Here is a 22502-nt window from a genome sequence, read left to right on the forward strand (position 1 = left end):
GCATGCTGCCTGGTATCCAAGGATGTGGAGCTGGGCCCCAGACAATAACTAGAGTCTGGAGGGAGGTTCATAAGGAAGAAAACAGGCTTGAAGGTACCCAGATCATAAGTCAGGTAGGGCTTTAAAGAAGGGGTGCCTAATATGTGGCAAATGGGCTGTATGGTCTTGCCCATCATATCCTTACTCTTCCAGACAGGATTGTGATGGTACAGAAGCCCAGGCAGCAACAGGTGCTAACCAGGCACCAGTCTGTTACTACTGTCCCTATGCCCTCCACCAACTTTTTGAGCTCTTCAATGTGACATAAATGCCCCCATGCAAAGGGCGGTTTTGAGGTTTTTTGCCCATGCAAGAACCCATTTCACTCAATTGTTGTGTTGAATGCAGCAGGTAAGCCATTATCATGAAAAACCTCAGGTCCTGCTGCTGAGTTTCATCATGGACATTTGAATAAAATCTCTGGATGAGTTACTAAAGTTGTATTTTTAGAGATGCCATTATTTTGCTGGAGCCAATTACCAGTGCTGGATGGATGTGAAGACAGAATTAAAGCACAGGGCACAACCCACAATAAATGAAGCACTTTAAAAAAACACACCAAACACATAACACACACGGAGAGAGATTAACATAGGGTTCATATTTTAATTTTTGCAGTTACTAAACAGGAAAATATTTTAGTAGGAAAGAATGGTATTAAGGAGAAATGATTCTTCATTTGCCCTTCGGCAAGGCAAAGAGAGGATTTGATTTGCTGTGTTACGCTGGAATCTGGATTGGTACCCAGAGATGAGAGAGGTGTTTAATAAAATTTACATTTCATTTTCTCACTTGACACCAGTCTCCTGTCACTCACCAAATGAAGGGTATTTAGCAAATAACTTTTGTCAGCTCCTAGACACAGCATGAGAGCAGAGGGTTTTTCTAGCAAGTTTTTTCTTTCTTCATTATGTTCACAGTAAGATATGGTATACGTTGGACGCGTGCTTCTTCTTCAGCTGACAATGGTGCAGCCACACTCAGGAGCTCAGTCACCAAGGCTGGATGTTTTTCATTCAGTCCTTTACTTGCCTAGATAACTCAAGGACGGCCTTCTCTCCTGCGGTCACCACCAAGGCTGTCTTTAGCAGATGCGGTGCCGGGGTGCAAATATCCGCCCAGTGTCCCCAAATTACCATGGATAGTGTTGGGGTGGCCGTAGCTGTGTACTGCCAGCCTTGGGGGGGGGACAATTCTCCCCCATGCCGCCGCGGGAGAGCGATCCTCGCAGAGGCTTGGGAGTGAAGTCACGCCCCTCCCAAGCCTTGTGGGAGGAGAGCGACCCCTGCAGAAAGAAGCTTGGGATGGAAGCTGTGCCCTGCCAACCATAGGGTTGGCGGGTGTGCAACTTCACTCCCAAGCCTCTGCGAGGATCACTCTCCTCCCGAGGAGGCTTGGGAGGGAAGCTGCACGTCTGCCAGCCTTATGGTTGGTGGGGCACAGCTGGTGGGCATGCAAAGCCACGCAGCTCCCCCTCTTGCTGAGGCACCCCTGAGAGGCCGGCGCCCTGGCACAATGCACCACTAAGCCCTATGGGAAAGACGGCTCTGGTCACCACAGCTGTTAAGATCAACTGAGGCTGTGCTCCTAAATACACATACAAGGGAGAAAGCATTCTTCTGATTGAACATACATAGGCTTGCACTGCAAGAAGCCCTCTCAATGAGAACATCCCTGAGCCAAATTCAAACAGCAGAGGTGAATTTATGCATGGAGAGATAGCCCCTAGATCAGGCTTCCTCAACCTCGGCCCTCCAGATGTTTTGGGACTACAATTGCCATCATCCCTGACCACTGGTCCTGCTAGCTAGGGATCATGGGAGTTGTAGGCCAAAAACATCTGGAGGGCCGAGGTTGAGGAAGCCTGCCCTAGATATAAGGTCCTTCTTAAACCTGTTCACACACTGTGAGGGTCTCGTGGGTCTGTTTAAGCAAGTCCCCCACCAACACGCCTGGCTACCAAGCCCCTCCCCACCTGAATGCTCAGTGCATGAGAGAAGGGGATTTAGATATGCACTGATTTATGCACGTAGAGCTCCTTCGTACAAGGGAAGATGTGGGACCAGACTGGATCTCCCCTTTTGTTGGGGAGCTCTATGCACACACAAAAGGACCCCTTGGCATGCATGCTGAGTGTCTGGCGAGGGTGGCATGGCCACAAAGCTGGCGGAGAGGCAGGGGGAGTGGCTGTTGTCTCTGATGGTTCCTCAAAAGCATCTTCACAGACATAAGTGCCACATTTGACTATTTATAATTGTGCTTTATTTGTAGAACAATATGAATTTCCATTTATAAAAATACAATTACAATTTAAAGTAAAAGTAACAAAGTAAAAGCCCCAAAACTAAAGCAACACCTATATTTTACTATATTTTAAATAAGTGGAAATATACTTGACCTTAACTTTGCCAGCACTGTCTTCCTGTGCTTTTTATTTCTAATCAAACTGCGGGACCAACTAAACTCCTTTTGCATCTTTATTTCCTTTGTCCTTTCTTTGGTTTTGCATTCCTTACTTTGAAGTCAGTTCAAAATTTTATTCCCTTGCATTCACCCTCCAAAGCCAGCTTCCCCCTGTCCCCGCTGCATGTATTCAAAGAGAGAGGAACAATTAGGATCGCCCCAGGCAGCCTGCCCCTTAAAATGTGTTTTTCAACAGATGCAATCAGATAAATAACTTCAAGACCGTCAGATACTAAGGCTGGAATTAGTTTAACTAGGAATAGAAACAACTGAAGTCTTCAACCATGTAATTGACCATAGTTTTGTTCTGCCATTAGTAATAGTATATTAAACCCATTGCTTATATGACAAATTCAGGATCTTATTCCTTGATAACACATTAGCTGTATTCATGCATCACTCATGTGTAGGGCACTTGTGAGTTTGAATCAGGAGTGGGGCTGTGCTTCTCAATCAACTCCAAGTGTCCACCCTTGCCCTACTCTCTGACACCAGCAAGCTGAGCATAGTGGTCTGCAAAGAAATCGTTGCCCACAAACCAGAAGTGCGGCCACACTCCATCAAACTGTGAGCACTGCCTACAACCTTCTGCAAAGATTTTAAATAGTTAACAATATCCAAGATATGTGGGCATGTACTGAATTCTGGACCCTTTACACCCATCCTCTTAGAGCTTATCTAGATGTTACATGTGTCATGGTAAAAATGACTGCCGGGAGGAGCACAGAGAGAAGAAACACACTGGGGTGTCTGCACCAGCCCTCATCTGCAACAAAACATGTCTCTCCCGTAGCAGTCTCTACAGCCACAGCAGGCGTTGTAACTCTCCCAATGGTTTGACTTCACCTTCCAAGGCACACATGGTAGTAAGAATTCCCACGGCTGCGCATCACTGATTAGAAACCATTACATGAGCCATTACTACTACCTTCACATAATGAGTTTCTCTACTTTTGCTCCATGGCAGTCACTGGTGGAGGTGGGGATCTCATTACGTTGCCCCAACTAATGTGGTGAGTTCTGGTAGATGGTATGTCTGTGGAGCAAGTTTGAAAGAATGGCCTTTGCCTCGAGAAAGCTGATCCCTACAGCAAATTTAACAACCAAACCAGCTTTTATTCTCTTACTATATAAAACAAAATTACTGATTATTTATTTTTTGCCTTTTGTTCACCTTCTTTACGATGGAATATTCTTGTTAAATTACATTCCAGCTAATCTGAATGCTTAAATGTTCAAATTTAGGCAACCATAAGCAAATATATGTGAATTCTTTTAGAGCTGACAATTTGCTCCACCTCCTGCCTGCACCAGGGGTCACAGAAGGTATTTCAATGGCATTTGCCCTTGAGACCTCCTCCCCTTGTACAGTGGATGCTCGGGTTGCGAATGTGATCCATGCAGGAAGCACGTTCGCAACCCACAGCATCCGCAACCCACAGTGCCATGCGTGCGGGTTGTGATTAGATGCTTCTGTGCATGGACAAAGCGCAATTTAGTGCTTCTGCGCATGCTCAAGCGCCGAAACGCAGAAGTAACCCGTTCCGGTACTTCTGGGTTTGCAACCCAAAATCTTGAAACCCAAAGTGTCTGTAACCTGAGGTATGACTGCACTCACAAAGCCTGTGGGGGCCCCCCTCCACCCACTGCCCCAATAATAATAGCTTATTCTCCCTTGCTGAAGGAGGAAGTGGAGACTTACATCATTTCCCAGTTCTTCTTTAGTTGCTAGGTGCTTTTCAAGACTCAGTTTAATTCTACAAGATCTGACTTTTACGCATATAAAATAGGCCCACGTGTGCTTTCTCTCTTTCTTCCTCTCAGGCTGGGGGGGGGGGGGGTAAGCTAGAGATTGACTGACCAGTAATACCCATGGCACCCACTCAAAAATCCAAGTATGCCCATGGACTTAAAAAGCTTGGTGGTTCTTGGATTGTCAATGAGTGAAACTATTCGAGTTTTTAAAGCACATTTATTTGTTAACTTCCATATTATTTATCATGAATCCTATCCCAGGAACTAGTTTATTATTATGGTACTGCAACTTGCTGTTTCTCCCTCACATCCCCTCCTGACCTCAAGGCAGGCTTCTCTGAGGGTCTTTTATATCTTTTATCTGTGAATTGCCCTTTCTTCGTTTCCTTCTGCTGAGCATAGTCTGAGAAATGTTGCTTGGTATCCTTCCAGTCATTGAGCTCCTTGATGCTCAGCTGCTGAAGTTCCAGAGACCCCCATGTGGATGTTCCTGTGTGGGACTGACGGCCTTGCTTGGTCCTGTTCACTGCTCCCACTGCTGTGCTGTTAAATGCTTGTTGATGGCACTTCCTTAATGGTTCTGCTGTGTCTTCATGTTCCTCACGCAGCTTCAGGTCTATTAGAGAAAATATAAGCATTCATTTGATAGACTGTGGTCCAATTCTTGGTGTTTTCAATGGCTGGTCAACAATTATTCTAAGGATGAATGAGAGGAAATGCTCTGCAGAGCATGCCAAGACCAAAAAGGGACTGGTAGGGACTGGTATCATGTCTCAGGCTGGCCTTGCCTTTTTCATAGTTCCCAATGTAAAACCTTACATTTATATCCCAGTATCCATAAAGATGGGGAAATTATCTTCCCACATGCAATGGGATCATTTAAAACTATGTCTTTGTACAGCTGGATTGGTAAATCAAAGCACATCTAATCTGTCATTTGATTTATGTTATATTAAGTTCTAAGCTGGTTTATGCTGTCTTATATATACCATTCATCCTCAACCAAATTTAAAATACCAAACATAAAAAAATCTAGGGTTTGTTCATGGGAAATAAAATTAGCTGGCATTAACAAAATAGAACTAACTAACTTTGATGGTTGCTCCGTTTTCAAAACCAACATCACTTTAAATAAAGGGGAATGCAAAGATTAGACATTCCATGTCATGCATATTATATTTGCTTAAGATGTTGTTATTCTTGTTTAAATTTGAACATATTGGGGATTTTTAATGATCTTGCAACAATTCCTTTTAAGAAGAATCTGAAGGATTGGATTTCCTTTTGCAGAGAAAATTCTCCCTATTAATTATTTACACGGTGGCTCCAATCAATGTGGTACCTGTCATCCTCACAAGTCGAAATGAAAGTTCACTATGTAAAGGTGCCAAGGGAGACTGGCAGCCTCCCACTGCGATTTTATAGACAGAACTAAGTCAGCACACATTACGTGTCAGAGCCAACATCAGAAAGAATCAGATCCTTTGATCTCAGACCTCCACAGGAAGCTTAGATCTCAGACAAATTAGATAAAAAATGAATTTATAGCAGATATGTATCCTAAGGCATACAGCTGAACACTGTATTCTGAAAGAGTATGGCAAATATCAAAACATATAAACTGTAGCATTTCCTCTCTTGCTCCTTCTGCTTTTCTGTGAAAAATATTAATTAAAATAAGATGAAACTCAAAACTAACCTCTTTCTGCTTCTTACATAAGCAACATGTTTAGGACCAGGGGAACCCCTCGTAGTCCCTTATTTGCATTCTAGTGGGGGAAGAGTTGAGGTCTGCACTTTGGGGCAGCCAAAACCCCTTCAGCCCCAAGCACAACAGATGCCCCGCCACAGTGGACACGAGGGATGGAGGCAGCTTAAATCCAGCTCACTCTCCTAGCTGACCCCACCCTCCCAACTCAAAGCCCTCCTCCTCCTCCCTTTAGACCATTCCATCCCAATTGGTTCCATGGGACTCACAGCAAACATGGTGAATGAGGGCAGATTTATTTTATTTTATTTACCATCCTTCATCTCAGGATCACAGGGCAGTTTGCAATTTAAAAGCAAAAATACACAACATAATAGGAAACAAAACAATAACACACACACACACCACAGTTTAAAAGGCCCATTCTTGTGTTGCCACTCTCCAGACCTCTCATGGAGTAGGCACACAAGGAAGGACTTTGGATGATGACTACACCATTTGTGCCAGTTCATAAGGGAGAATAGCTTAATCTGCATGCCCCCATCAAACAGTGAGAGATGGGTCAAGGAAATATTAGAGCATGCAGATTCAAATGCTCAGCATGTATGTGGCAAGGGAACCTGATAAATCTGAGAAGGTCTGGGAATCAGAGAGCACGCATTGTGGTGAGATCATCAGCTGACCTCACTGCTATTGTGGGTGGGAGCGATTGGATAGCCACAACAACCCAATTGGTGTCCTGGGGTAATTCTGGCCAATGGGATCGTTTTATGCATTAACCGAGGGACCTATATATCGCTGCACGTTGCGTTGAGCTTCCTCTTTCCGCCTCGTGCACCGGATCACTCTGCCACCCTCCCTATATTTAGGGTTCATTATGACCTTGCTATGCCTGTCATGGGGTCATCTGTTCTTGGGACAGGGGCCCGGCAGGAATTTTCCCATTTGGCTGATTAGCTGGTGCCATTTGGGTTTCACCTGCCGCGTAGCAAATTATCACAACTTTGTTAGGTTTGGCAGTTAGGCATTGGTTCAACGTGGAGGGGAGGGGAGGTGGTCACACCTGCCCCTCCCATGCGCGAAAGGTACTTCATTACAGGAATCCAGGGGCTTGCCTTGCTTTTGTCTGATCCCCTTCCAGGGGTGAGGGCCACCCCAGAGCCCCTGGGAGCATTTGGGGTGAGCTTGAGTCTGAGCCTGGTCCATTGCTCCCCCAGAATGTTTTCCCTTACTGACCTCTGCTGGAGTCCAAGGTCAGATGCAGCTAGTCGGGAACCAATGCCTAAGCAAACCACTCATGATCTGTAATCAATAAAGTTGTGGCCAAAATTATGCCAATAACCTTAAACTAAATTCTGTGTCAATTGTGTCTTTATTTATGGGGGAGGTCTTGGGATCTTAACACGCGTTTTTGGTACTAAATTTGGGCTGACACCACTTGGACCATACTTGGTTCGAGAGTCAACTTGGTATATGAATTATGTTCAAAATATATTGAGTGTAGGTTCTCCTTGCAATGAAATATTTAAACCTTTTAAATCTCTCTTAATTTCTGTGGCTGATATGACAATGTGGCATGCTTGCATATATTGCACTGATGAGATTTGATCCGGCTTAGTTTTAAAAAGTAGCCTTTTGCATATAATTTGTCCCTGATCAACTTTTGGTATTAGGCACATCCTGCCTATATATAAATAGATATACAACCCAAACAACCCCTGATACAGCTATACTCATGAAAATTTGATCTAGTAAACTCAGCCTAATGACACATACATAAATAAGCATACAATAAAAGAGGGGGGGAAACCCATCAAGTCAGCACTGGGGTCTCTTAGTCATTGCAAACATTATTTTAAATATCATTTAAAAATGATTTGATCCAATGAAAATGGATGAAGCAATAATCTGCAAGTCAAACAATCCCACGTTTGATTGTAGCAGTCCGTTTAATGCAAGAAAAGCTCCCAAATACGTTAGAAGTTTTGTCTTCCTCAGCAGCTATTTTACATCTCACAAGACTTCACTTTGTCATCTGCAGTATATATTATTTATAAGAGGTCATCCGTAGCTTATTCATTCATAAGATAAAAGTTTTCTGCTCACATGGAGCTTTAAAATGGTGGAACCTTTAGATTAAAATGAAAAGGCCTCCTGAACAAAGTGAAATCGAATTCCAAATATTCAATATTCTAAAAGCATATTCTCAGCAAAGTCGCTAAGAATATAATACTGAGACAAACCATTTAGTCCAGCATTGTCTATTCTGCCTAGCTTTTTGAGATCAAAGGGTCTTTCTCATGTGTGGCTGATATGAAGAGTCCAGGGGTGGGGATGATGGAAGGTGTCAAGGCAAAACATTCAACTCAATATTTACCACACCATGGAGGATTTATAACCCCTTTACACGAAAGGGGTGTAAGGGATTGTTTCCTCTTTACTTTGTCCATCAACATTTGCTCAATGCATATTTATGTGAGGGTTAGTCCCCATCCAGTCCCTACAGTAACATAACTGAGAAGTTATCCAGATACTAGGTCTCATATGGAAATTGGTGTCTTATGGGCAGTGCTAAAGGTAAAGGTAAAGGTACCCCTGCCCGTACGGGCCAGTCTTGACAGACTCTGGGGTTGTGCGCCCATCTCACTCAAGAGGCCAGGGGCCAGCGCTGTCCGGAGACACTTCCGGGTCACGTGGCCAGCGTGACATCGCTGCTCTGGCGAGCCAGAGCTGCACACGGAAACGCCGTTTACCTTCCTGCTGGTAAGCGGTCCCTATTTATCTACTTGCACCCGGAGGTGCTTTCGAACTGCTAGGTTGGCAGGCGCTGGGACCGAGCTGCGGGAGCGCACCCCGCCGCAGGGATTCGAACCACCGACCTTTCAATCGGCAAGTCCTAGGCGCTGAGGCTTTAACCCACAGCGCCACCTGCGTCCCTCATGGGCAGTGCTATTTTTCTACAAAAAGAGGTGCTGGAACTCACCTTGTTCTCTTATAATGATAATTGTGCCCACCTGAAAGGTGCTGGATCTGAGTTCTGGTGAGTTCTGACTGAAAAAAGAACCCTGCTTATGGGAGACTGGAGTAGAGAATAGAAGTTCAGAAACAAACATTAAAATTACCCAAGGTAAATTACCCATTTTATTTTATTTTTTGAAATTGTGGACAATCTGGAACTTGTGGGCATTTGGAGATATAAAAATGGGGACACAAAACAATTTTTGTATTTTAGTGAGAAACAGAGGGCCCTATCAAGATAGGATATGATATGGGTAATGAAGACATTGGCTACGGGGTTGCATAAAGTTGATATACTACCAAATATAAACTTTCTTGTATCATAATCCAGTTACAAAAATTAAAAAAAATAATGGGTGTTTTAGATGGGGACTTAATGAAACATTATTACGCCAAGGTAAGATCATAAAAGATTGAAAGCAAAAATCAAAAGAATTTTCTGAGAATAATTTAGACAAAGATATCAGTCTGGGATGCAAGCAGAACATATATAAGAGGTTACTTTATGCAACATATTGGTAACTCTCGACTTAAAAAGAGACACAGGAGAAAATACAAAAGATTCTGTGTGAAATTAGACAAAAATAAAAAGAGCTGGAACAATCACCAACAAAAACAAATGTTAGCTGCCAAAATTAAGATGCTAATAGGAACCTCACCAAAATGCTGGAGAGGGTGTATCTCCACAGGCACATACCTACACATGCGGTGGGAATGCCCCAAAATCCAACTATTCTGGACAACAGCCATTGAAGAAATATGTAAAATAACTAAGCAAGTATTAGAAATTACCCCAGAACTGGCTCTACTAAACATATTCTAAGACAATAATGCCAACTCACATCACAAAGAACTCATAACCCACCTACTCTCAGCAGCCAGAAACACCATAACCAGACACTGGAGAGACCTGTCAGGAGTAAGCATGGACCAATGTTACCAAATAGTATGGGAAACAGCCCTACTAGAAAAATAAACCAATAAACTGAAACTGACATGGGGACAAATAGAAGAAGATACCTTCACCCCGGTATGGCTCCCCTTTATCACATACACAGCCCAACAAGACGACAAGACTCCACCAACAGCAGATGAATCAATATGGCTAACCTGATCCAAAAACACCCACCCATCCCACTCACACACAAAAACAAAGTTCACCACAGCCAATCACAAACAAGCAACCGCACCTAAGGCCAACCCCAATTTCTCTCACCACCAAAGGAACACAAGCAAAGAGAACTTGCACAAACGATGCTGACACAAAACCCCACACATACATTAAGCAAAATAGAAACATCGCCTCCTGACCCCACCCCCACCCACCATGGCCCCCTCCACCTCTTCCCCCCATTTTTTCCTAATGTAGCCCTAATATCTCAATAAATGAAACTGACCTATGGAAAATGTAACTTGAAAAAAGAGACATTGCACAAACCTTTGTAAACCAAGAAAATATTAATAAAAAATATTAAAATGGGGGTGGGGGGAATGCAGGAATATGCTAACATTTGAAATATGCTAAACATTTTTTACAATCTGCTAATAAACTTGGGAAATGGTTAGCATATGAACGGAGAAAAGAAAAAGTGAAGTAGGTGATGCTGAAATTACAAGAAGGGAACGGTGTAATAAAAGATAGGACAAATATTGTCATGTCTCACAATTCCAGTGAGCTGGAAGGTTGGAGGTTCAGGCAGAGACCAGCCTCAAACCCCAAAGCAACAGCCCATTGCAGGAAGCCTGCCTGGATCTTCTCATGAGAAAATCTAACCAGGCTACAACTAGTTGACAACTAGTATTTTTGGCTGAGGCACTGAAAAGACCAGCTCAGGGAGCTGCTAAGGTTGCAACCTATGATGTGCAAAAAGGTGCTTTATAATAGGATTAAGTCTGTATCCAAGAGACTCACCTTCTCTCCTAGCAGTAATGTTGTGTTTATTCTCCTCCTGGATGAAGCAGGGTTGGGCATGAAGTATCTGCTGATTTGCCTGAATATGGGCATGCTTCTTATTCTTCTTATTCTTCAAAGGTTTTCTGATCCTGTTTTCTGTAGCAAAACATTACAAGGGAATTTAAACTGCAATTTTTCAGTGAAATATACAAGTGACCTCCTGCAGAAACAACTAATAGCCCATACCTAGTTGGATATAAGAAGTGCCTTAAAAAAAAGGACCCCTGATGGTTAAGTCCAGTCGCAGACAACTCTGGGGTTGCGGCGCTCATCTTTACTGGCCAAGCTTTACTGGCTTGCTTTATTGGCCAAGGGAGCCGGCGTTTGTCCACAGACAGTTTTTCCAGGTCATGTGGCCAGCATGACTAAGCCGCTTCTGGCAAAACCAGAGCAGTGCACGGAAACGCAGTTTACCTTCCCGCTAGACCGGTACCTATTTATCTACTTGCACTTTGACGTGCTTTTGAACTGCTAGGTGGGCAGGAGCTGGGACCAAGCAACGGGAGCTCACCCTATCACGGGGTTTCAAACCACCGACCTTCTGATCGGCAAGCCTTAGGCTATGTGGGCTGGTTTGATGGGAGTTGGAGTCCCAACATCTTGAGGGTCCAAGACAGCCACTCCTGCATTGGAGTAACTAGAAAGTACAACACAAGGGCCTGTACACAGCAGTAATGCCACACCATGCTGATCTGCCCAATACTAATGCAAGAAACATTTCTACACTGTTAGAATTGGGGGGAGTATGATTTGCTACCACCAACTATTGCCAATCTCACTGTAAAACTTCTCTTTTTCTGTAAGCCCCAGCAGAACAAATGGGGTATTTTCTGGGTTTTGCAACTCACCGTTCCTTCTTGTTTTCTTGGACCAACAGATAACAACAGATCCCAAAACAAGCAGAGAGGCTGCCGATCCCAGTGCAGCAGTGAAGATTATGGCTGATTTTTCGGTCACAGTAATGGGGTATATAGTAAAAGAATTGGATCTGACAGATAATATAGCACCTAAAAAAAAGCAGAATAAAACAAACAACATAATGAGGAGCATGTGTTTAAAGGTTCAGAAATGTAGTTATTGCCACAAAGAAAGGACATTGTGTCTGGGATTGCTTGAGGCCTGAAAGAAAAAGATGAGGCACAGAAAACACTATCAATATTACAGATGGTATCACGATCCCAGTTCTTATTATAAGAAGATGAGAGGTAAAGGTAAAAAGGTAAAGGACCCCTGGATGGTTAAGTCCAGTCAAAGGCAACTATGGGGTTGCAGCGCTCATCTCGCTTTTCAGGCTGAGGGAGCTGGCGTTTGACCACAGACAGCTTTCTGGGTCATGTGGCCAGCAGGACTAAACTGCTTCTGGTGCAACAGGACACCGTGACAGAAGCCAGAGCACACGGAAACCCCGTTTACCTTCCCACCACAATGGTACCTATTTATCTACTTGCACTGGCATGCTTTTGAACTGCTAGGTTGGCAGAAGCTGGGACAGAGCAACAGGAGCTCACTCCGTTGCGGGGATTCGAACCATCGACCTTCCGATCGGCAAGCCCAAGAGGCTCAGTGGTAAGAGCTCTGCTGGATCCGATCAAAGTTCCATCTTCTTCCCCATCCTGGTTTTTTAGACTGGTTCAGCCAATGTTGCTAAGAAGCCGAAAAACATTGGTTCAGCGGTATGTTTAAGCTATTAGAATTTGGAAGGGAGAGGAATGTATTTCAGAGGGGTTTTTTTTGAAAAAATATGATTTCTTAGTTACCTTTGGATGGCAATATCTCAAACTATGCTGATGTATGAACAATCCTTTTGGCTTCACATGTAGTTGTTCCTTTGCTTGAGTCAGCAAGCAAACCAGAAAAATTTATCCATTAATTATAGTTTCCCATTTCATCCAAAGCAGGATAGTATGGGGCAAGCCAGGATACTGAACTATGGTTTGAAGTTGACTTCATATTCTAACTTGTTCTGAAGTCATTAGCTATAGTTTTCTGGTTTGGATGAAATGGGAAACTATTGTTAATAGAAGCCTTCCTGGCTTGTTTGCTCCCCTGTAAGAAAGGAGTAGCAAAGGTCCTGCACATGCAGCCAAAAGACTTTTTCACATATTGGCTGATAAAAGTGAGATCTTTTATTTATTTTCTTATGTGCACATCCATCCTACCTTTCCTCTGTTACAGAACCCAATATCTCCTATGAAGGCACTGATCTTACCCAGCACCTGCTTAGCTTCAGCATTAAGCAGCCCTCCTTAGACCCTTCACTGGATAACAAATCTTACCTGGAGGAGAAGTCACTTTGAAATAGAGGTAACAACCTGAGCAGGAACCAGAGACCACCAGGTTTTGAAAGGCAGCCTTTCCATCTTGGACCTTTATCCTTGTGTCACCTGAAGAAAAATACATATCTATGCTAGATTATCTGATGAATTTCACCAAAACTACATCTTTTAAAGCCATAATTTTACACAAATTTATTTGAAAGCTCCAGTAAGCCAACGGGACTTAGATTTGCCTCATTATTCAAGCTGCACACAGAATTGATGCACAACACTATCATTTACACCATTGTTAAGTCCACATTCCAGTTTTCTACTTGACATTATTTTTATTGGAAATATTGTTTTATTAATTTAATGACTAGATACCTGCATTTCATTCCGCAATGCTTTAAAGTGCTAACCAAACTCTAGTCAAATCCTGAACTTGACACAGGATAATGGCAAAATTCTTAACCATGCAGGGAGAATCAACTTTCTAAATATTGGTTCAGGTGTGAAGGGTTAGAGGCGCTAGATATCAGAACCTCTTTAGGATGTTGGACAACATCCAGAGATTACAAAACAAGAATTTTTACTTGTTCAGCAAATCAATTACTTGCAGCAGTAAATATGTCCTTTGTGGCTACAATAATATTGTATTATTATTTTTTAAAAAATTGGGGGTGGGGGAATCACCAGTGTAAGAAATCAAAACACCTGTCTTAGAAATCACTATCTCCCAAGCAATAAAATTCCCCTTGGAGACAGTTTTAAAAACCAGAGAACTGCAGCATTGTTAAAACACTAAATAATGAGTTTAAATTATTAGATTATGATGAGTTTAAATTATGAGATTATGATGCTTTCCATTTGAAATGAACATACCGTTACCCAGTGCTATTTTTCTAGAGAAAGAGGTGCCGGAACTCACCATGAACTCCTCCCTTGTTCTCTTATAATGGCAATGGCACCCACCTGAGAGGGGCCGGAATGGAGTTCCATTGAGTTCTGGCTGAAAAAAGCCCTGCTATTACTACACATTTACTCATGGAAAAAGTTTCTAGATAATCAAAGCCAGACTCCATGTTTTTAAGCACAGTACATATCAATTTTGTAGCCTGTTAATGTGTTGTGCACTATTTCAGTGCTCCCTCTTGCATTCTCTGTGCTGCAAACATAACGGACCAATATTTTACTTCTTGTTTTCTGTAACTTCATCTAAAAGCTAGAGATCCAGCTGGAATGAACTCAATTAAGCCTTCTTGCATGTAGACAAATGCACTTTCAGGAGGGGTGGCACAAACAAACAAGGCCCCTGATGCCAAAGGTATCTGCTTAAGTCAGGAAGCCAGTTGGTCAAATAATTTATAGGGTTAATGATTCATATGCAAATGAAGTCAGAGTGCCAAACTGTAAAGGAAGGAGGAAAATTTTCATAGTTCTGCTCTAGTCCGACATGGATATATATCCCAATATAGTATTGAAATTGTTTGGCCCTGAGTCTGAGTCTGAAGCTAAATGCCTCATCAAGATAATTATTTTGCACAATTTATGCCACAATTCATTGTGGCATAAGCAGTTGTCCTTCCTGGAAAAAGTTCCACTAGGACCTTGGAATAACTTGTAGCAGTTTGAACATCTAAACAGGTTTCTACCTTCCTATATTTCCCATCCCTGACATCCAACTAAGTAGGTCAAAGAAGACAGATGGATATCTGAGATGCCCCCTTTCAGTCTGATGACTCCATTCCCTTGTGGGGAACCTCCCAGGGGCTATGAGCCACAGTGGGCTGGGCCAGAGGCAAAAGTGGGTGGAACAACGGATGCCACTCTCACCTTTTGTACAGAAAGGTTGCATTTCACCCATGCAAAAATCAGAGGTTTCCACATGCACATGCCATCGCAACCATCTCTCTGTCCTCCATGTGGCAATGCAAGAAATTATCAAGCTGCCAAAGCCAGGGGCGGAGGAAGGGGGTACGGTGGGGGCAGGCCGCCCCGGGTGTCACCACTGAGAGGGATGACAAAATGCCGGACGGGACGCACCACTGGGCCTGCAGCACGCCCAAGCCATGCATCTCTCCTGGGAGTGACATGGCGGCTTGAGCGCCTGCAAGCTCTGCACTGCCCCAAACAGTCTGCCCCCCGCCTCCCCCTCAGCTGTAGGGCGGCTGAGTGGGAGGAAGCAGACTCCTCAGAGGCCCCGCCCCACAGACGGCTGCCCCCGCCCCTGGGTGCAGGGCACGCACACCACCCCAGGCATCCAATCGGCTTGCTCCACCGCTGGCTAAAGCCCTAGCACAGCAGGGTCAGTGAGAGGTGTGGCCTGAGGCGGGGTGTGGCCTCAGGAGAGAGCCAAGGGCCAGTTACAGAAGCCCTGCATGGCTGCATTTGGCCTCAGGCTTCACATTGCTGAAATTACAGTTCCCGGTGTAAGAGCGGTAGTCTCGTAATCTGGTGAACCAGGTTCGCTTCCCCGCTCCTCCACATGCAGCTGCTGGGTGACCTTGGGCCAGTGACACTTCTCGGAAATCTCTCAGCCTCACTCACCTCACAGTGTGTTTGTTGTGGGGGAAGAAGGGAAAGGAGAATTTGAGCCGCTTTGAGACTCCTTTGGGTAGTGATAAAGCAGGATATCAAATCCAAATTCTTCTTCTTCTTCTTTCAAATACTTCCTCAATGCCTCTTCCCCACCCATATTGTTTCCTGAAATATCAAGGCCTCTGCCCCATTTGCTACTGCCTAACTTTCCCCTCTCACTATTCCATTTTATCATGCCCCGTGCTCTGCATTCACTGTTAGCTTCCAATACAAAGGTGGTCTGCAGGATCCATGAGTAGATGTCACGTTACAGCAGTTCAGTACCTACCATAAGCTAACAATCAGAGACAGTAACTTGCAGCCACAACATGACGTTGGGACCAATACACTGTATACCATCAAAATATCATCAGGTGCAAAGCACCACTGTGTTGAAATCAAACTGAAATGTCTGAACACCTGCTGTAGCCCCGTTCAGACTAAGAAAGTATCCGTTTCCTGTCACATGAACAAACCAGCCTCAAGTTTGAGTGTTCTTCCTTCTTTCACGCCTGCAAAGAGATCAGAAGTGTTTACTTCCACTTTCCAAACAACCACAGTCCACAGTGATGCCTGAATTCATGGAACTGTGATTTGTTTAAACAATGGTAAGTGATAATGAGACAGGGCCTTACAATGGTTCCATTCTGTCTTGTTCTGAAAATATTTTTAGAAAACAAAATTAAGTTTCTAAGTCTTGACATCTGAGGGACTGTGTGGTCACTTTAAAATTGGAAGCATATGCCCCTGATCTTTTCTTCTGATGTGCAAAAGAGAAGGAGAGGTTAGCCCCTGAGCCAGAGACTCAATGTGCTTCATTACATAGCCAGAAAATATTCTTTCCTAAAACAGCAGGACTGGGCCAAAGACTAATCAGATCATGTCACAGAAGTATCCGTAGGAGCTTTTTGCACTACTTTGTGCTGTTTCCCAATAAAAAATCACCTGTTCCCTTAGACAGACAGCAATGAGCTTTTTCAGTGGCTGCTCCCTATTTGTGGAATGATCTCCGAAACAGCACCCACCTGAGATCCTCATTGTCAGCTTTTAGATGCCAGGCTAAGGCATTCCTGTTCCAAGCCTTTGATAGCTAATTTGGACCATCCTATACAGTGGTGCCCTGCAAGACGAATGCCTCGCAAGACGAAAAACCCGCTAGACGAAAGGGTTTTCCGTTTTTCGAGGCGCTTCGCAAGACGAATTTCCCTATGGGCTTGCTTCGCAAGACAAAAACGTCTTGCGAGTCTTGCGAGTTTTTCCCCTCCCCCCCTTTTTCTAAGCCACTAAGCCGCTAATAGCGCTAATCCGCTAAGCCACTAATAGGGATGCTTCGCAAGACGAAAAAACCGCAAGACGAAGAGACTCGCGGAACGAATTATTTTTGTCTTGCGAGGCACCACTGTACTATGATTCCTGGCCTCTCTGTGGCGTACATTTTAAGTTGGATGGGATAGGATTAATCCTTTTTATAATACTGTTGGATAAGCACTTTTAGATAATTTGTCTTTTACTGACTTTCCTGATGCATTGTTTTAAAATGTTTGTAAGCTTTTTGTTTTTATGGGTTTGCAAGTTACCTTGAGACATTTTTGTTGTTATTGCAGAAAGTGCTGAATCATAGTCCCTTTTAACTCTACAACTCTATGATTCTATGATTTCCCTGCTTGCCAGCCAGGCACCTGTATTAAGCCGCTTTCATGGAACTTTTTGACAGAGCATCTAAGTGCCTTGACTACTGATAACGTTCTCAGTTTACTGTAATGCTAGATTTCCAGGCTGCAACACTGGAAGGTTTTATAGCTGCCATTTCAAGTCTATGATGAACCCTGGAGTAACATACTGTATTCTTGAAAGGAGAGTCTCTCAGCTCTCTGGCACATATGCTTCAAATACCAGAATATTATGGATATATATGGTGCTCGTCACAAAGACCTCCAAAGCAAGCTGGTATTTAACGCTGGAGCGAGCTAATTTGGAGCTAAACTGCTTTGTGAGAGGCAGTTTGGCTGCTGTCAAACCAAGCAGTCTGAATACGTGTGGCAGACACATTCTCCTTAAATGCTGCTAACAATGATCACAATGATCACGTTTGTCAAAGGAATAAACACAGCAAATGATTACGCAGCGAACATCTGCAAAGCACACGTCTGTCGTTCTTGGAGTTTATTGACTATTAATTTGATGTATGTTTCTTTTAAAGAATGCATAATGCCTTTTTCTCTTCAGTGACTGTGTCCTTTATTTGAGCCTTCTTCCATCTTCTATTAGTTTGCTTCTTTCTTTCTTTATATTCCTCCTTTCATGGCTTAATTAATTTTGGGTCAGAGAGAAAAATAAGGTTGTTTCATAACTCACAAAGATATATTTCAACAGCTGAACTTTGACAATGAAGGGTAATGCAAAGCAGCTCAGAAGATGACATATAAACTCTTCCTTTCCATTTGTTTTGGTTGTTTTCAAAGCCATTGGCAAATTATTAGATCCCCAAATAAGGCAGCTGTCCTGGCAAAACGGGCCAGGTGGCTACCATTATCTAACAGTAGACAAATGCCCACTCTGTGGAACAAGCATTGCTACTGATGTCATCAGTGAGCATGTAAATCAGAATTACCTCATTGGCTTCCTTGGAGCTATGCCAATTTAAACCAGCAGAGCGTCTGCCCAGGTTAATGTCAGCCACAGCAACGAGTCCATTACGTTCATCGCTTAAAAGACTGCAAGGGGGCCACGAGGGTCATTAAGTCCATAATTGAAAGACATTTGCACAGTGAATTCCTTTGCTCTGTTCTCAGCCAACCGTGCCTACCTGCGTGAGCTGTGCTACAACCCCTGGAAAGATATATTTAGCATGATCAGGGTTCATACGTGCAAAGCTCAGCTGTGACTTCAAATTGGCACACGGTGGGAAGCTTCTCAAATCACAACTGATAGTTTGTTTGCTCCCCTGTTTCCAATAGTTCAGTGGGCACAGGTGGTGCCCCTCTCTGCCTTAGAGACTTGGACCCTGAGAAGCAGAAATGCCTCAGATTCTTCAGTGCATTATTTGTACAAAGGCTCCACAATCCTAGGATAGTCCTAATTAAGCAACCTCTCTGTTTCTGTCCTGTTATATGCAAGTCACAGAAATCACTGCTGTGTCATCCAAATGCATTTGCTTTCAAAAGCCTGTTCTTTGGGTGGAGATTCACTCTTACATGGGAATAATTCTGAAGTCCACTTAATTCTTTTTAAAATTAAAAAATTAAAAATGCACTGTTTATCATTCTCTGGAATAATATATTTGTATACTGCTTGCTTCAAATCCCAGGTTATTATGGATAAGGAGGTCACACAGACCTCCAGAACAAGCTCATGTATAATGGAGCAATACAATACATTTGCAGTACAAAGTGTTTTACAAGTTTGAATCTTGTTTGTCCTTGTAACTAACTGATTTGAGATAGGCACTTTATGGCCAAATTTTATCAAAGGGGAACAGAGGTTGAGGGACAGTGACTTACCAAAAATCAACGGGTGTCTGACCTCAGCTAGTATTCAGAAAAGCATGTTGCACATCATTCGTAGGACTACGTCACACCAGAATGCAGATGTCTGAAGGCTCTGCCATGAGTTTTTGTTTTTTATAAAAACCCTTGCACATAGTAAACTAGAATCCTTCTCCTAGGCCTGCTGGCTTCAAAGGCAGCAAATTTCTAACATGGAGAAAATTGATCATGCAATTTTCCATTTGTTTCTAAAATGGCAGGGATCCAGAAAAACAATATCACGTGCTATTCTGAATGTGAAAATTGGCCCCGTCACTTTATCTCTGAGATGGCACTGACTTCAGAGACCTGGATCTGTTAGGGAAGTTTATAAATATTTTGCCCTTTCTGATTTTGGAACTTCAACTGTAACCTGCGTAGCCAGAACAAATAAATCATTGGGGTGACAGTCAACTAAGTGTTACTCAGAGCAAACCCATTGAAATTAATGGACCTTACTTAGTTATATTCATCAATTCTGGCGACTGTACCCTGAGTAAAACTAAAACGAAGACCACCATGGTCAGCAACTAACTTGAGCAACAGTTGAAAGGTCACCCTCTGATGTTCTGCCATGTGAGGCAATGGGCTCCTCCAAAGTATCCATAGCAAGCAACAGAAGCATGGGCAGAGTTCTGTTGTGATGCATCCCAGTTGTTCATTTCTGCCTTGCCTCTTCTCACACGAGACTCAGCAGTCAAGGTGCATAAGGAGAGGATTCTATGGAGGGAGGAGGGAGCTTCTGAAGGCCACATCTGAAACACCTGGGACCTGTACACCTGGTGAAGAGGATGTGGCGACAACAGCGCATGCCTCTCTCTAGCACCCTCTCTCCCTCCAGTTAAGGTATCTGCTGCCACCAGATAAGAGATCAGTTATTTACCAGGCTGCCCCTTATCAAACAGCCTCCCCAGAGCTCCCTGGGGTCTCTCTGAAGCCTCCTAAGTTTAAAGCTCTAGGCCTCAGCGTGTTTTGATAAAGCTGAGACCAGCAGGGTTTATCTAACACGAATTTAGTTTCCTAAGATAAGAAAGACATGCAAATGTTACAGAGATGGAAATGTGATGCTCAAAAGGACTGAAACCCCAAAACAAATCAAAACTGGATAAACAATCCCTAACTCACCAGGCTCTTAGCAGGACCAGCCCTGTCTGCTGTATCTTTATTTATAGATCTCCCTTGTCAATCATGTGTTCCTCTCCTCAGGTTACAGATTCAAGAAAGTTTGGAGCTTTTCTTTTCCCCACCTTCAGAAAAGGGATGTGCCATCCTGCACATACATGGTGACAATGCCTTGGGGCATAGTTAGTTAACCCTACAATCCCCACATGAACGGACCAGAGAGACAGGTATCGTTTTGCCATATGCAGCAAGACGTACATGCAAGATTTCCATAATGTACACAAGCATATACATAAGCAGCCCAGGACTATAAAGCCATTCTTTCACAGTTAACTATCTTTTTGTGTATAAGGATGTTACTTGGATCAGGTGCTCATGTGAACCCTCCCCCCCCCCAAAAAAAAAACAGCCAGAACTCACCAAAACTCAGTTCTGGCACCTCTCAGGTGGGTGCCGTTACCATTCTAAGAGAATGAGGGAGATGTTCATATAGAAAAATAGCACTGCCTAAAATACACTCCTTTTAATGTTCTTCACACATTTGTGAGCAGTATGGCCCCACACTGCCTATAATGGAACCTCAGAGGTGCTTAGAAATAGGTCCAAACCTTTCAGCACAGCCTCTGGACTGTCTTTCAGAAAGGCTGTCACAACCCACGGTTTGGAGGGGAAGCCTACTGTGGCCACTCTTCGACCCTATGAAAATAAAAAGAAACATAGTGTGTTGTTGTTAGTCACCACTGTTTTTCCTAATGGGGGGGTGATGATATTGACAATGATTTCTTACCCCATCTTTAACGCAATGTTAAAATTAGTTAAAACAAGTTGCAGTCAAGTGGTGACCACAAAAATGCTATAAATATTGGGAAACCACACTGATGGTTCATTGAGGAGACGGTTCAGGGAGGTTTCAACCTAGTTGTTTTTCTTCTCTTGTCTGCCACAGCTGATCCATAAAAGAGCAATTGTATTAAAAGGACCCATTTATGCTGCTCATCTTCACCAGCTAGCCATGCAATATCTGATTAATGATCTCCCGCTTCCTGGAAAACTAGGAAGAACTGGTCTGAGTGATGTCTCATTCAAGCAGACTCTGAAATGGGCTCAGGTCCCTTAAAGAGTCATCTGTCTTGCTGCATCCTTCATCCTGCCTGTTGCTTCAGGCAGGGAAAAGGCTATTGCTTCCACTGTTCTATGGCAGGTGTGGGGAATGCTGGGCTCTCCAGATGTTGCTGAAACCCAACTCCCATCAGCCCTGGCCATTGCCCTTACTTGCTGGGGCTGATTGGAGTTCTAGCCCAGCAACATCTGGCGGCCAAAGGTTCCCCAAACCTGTTCTAGGAGGACTGTCAGGGTGATGCTTTTATTTGACTTCCTTTCACATAAGCAATGGAAGTGCCAGTGGCATTGAACAGAGCCATGGGCGATCAAGTTAAACAATAGAAATACTTAACTAACTGGCCCATCACGTTGGTTTTGCCCTGTAACAAAAGTCCTGCTCCCCTAACAAAAATCCTGGCTATGCCCATCAACAGAGCCTTCCACTATTGAAATATACAAGCGGGGGGGGGGGGGGGGAGAGATCTCAGAGATCAGCAATTGGAGAGGAAGTGAAGATAAGGGCAGTCCAAATCTACTCCTGTTCATGATTAAGATGTCCCACTCGCCATCTCTAGTTCCTGAAAAGGACTGCTCGCCAAATACATTTCAGATCCCAATGCAGCAATTCAGAAAATTACTATTATTATTATTATTATTATTATTATTATTATTATTATTATTTCTATACCAGCCTGCATCCAAAAATCACAGAGAGGCTTAGAATACAAAAACACAAAAATACATATCATTGAAACTTTGCTTCGGGAAAACTAAAGTTGTGTGTCTCCCCATTCACTATTACTGAAAGCAAAGAAGTCTATAACTCCTTTACCACTTGCACTAGAATGTTTCAGAAGAATAGGTGCAGGATGTTTTCTGTAAGCATGGCCTTTACAGTTTAATGGAGATTAAAAAAGGATTTGCTTCTCTCTCTCCCCCCACACTTGTCAGAAATGTATATGAAAACAGTATACATTATAGAA

The 22502-nt window shown here is 43.4% G+C and overlaps 1 protein-coding gene across 2 annotated transcripts in view; it reads right to left on the bottom strand.

Annotated features, from left to right (window-relative positions):
• Positions 1-4457: 4457 nt before the first annotated feature.
• PKHD1 (PKHD1 ciliary IPT domain containing fibrocystin/polyductin) overlaps positions 4458-22502 on the bottom strand; it is a 242753-nt gene continuing 224708 nt past the window's right edge. For both annotated transcript variants that reach the window (XM_083729646.1, XM_083729647.1), the window contains 5 exons: positions 21027-21114; positions 13214-13321; positions 11786-11944; positions 10896-11033; positions 4458-4873 (listed from right to left, as the gene is read on the bottom strand). In XM_083729646.1, coding sequence (XP_083585772.1) covers positions 4533-4873; positions 10896-11033; positions 11786-11944; positions 13214-13321; positions 21027-21114 — 834 coding nt within the window. In that variant the 3' untranslated portion in view covers positions 4458-4532. The remainder of the gene's footprint in view (positions 4874-10895; positions 11034-11785; positions 11945-13213; positions 13322-21026; positions 21115-22502) is intronic.

This window comes from Podarcis gaigeae (genome assembly GCF_964106915.1).
Source record: "Podarcis gaigeae genome assembly, chromosome: 3".
NCBI classification, from domain to species: domain Eukaryota; kingdom Metazoa; phylum Chordata; class Lepidosauria; order Squamata; family Lacertidae; genus Podarcis; species Podarcis gaigeae.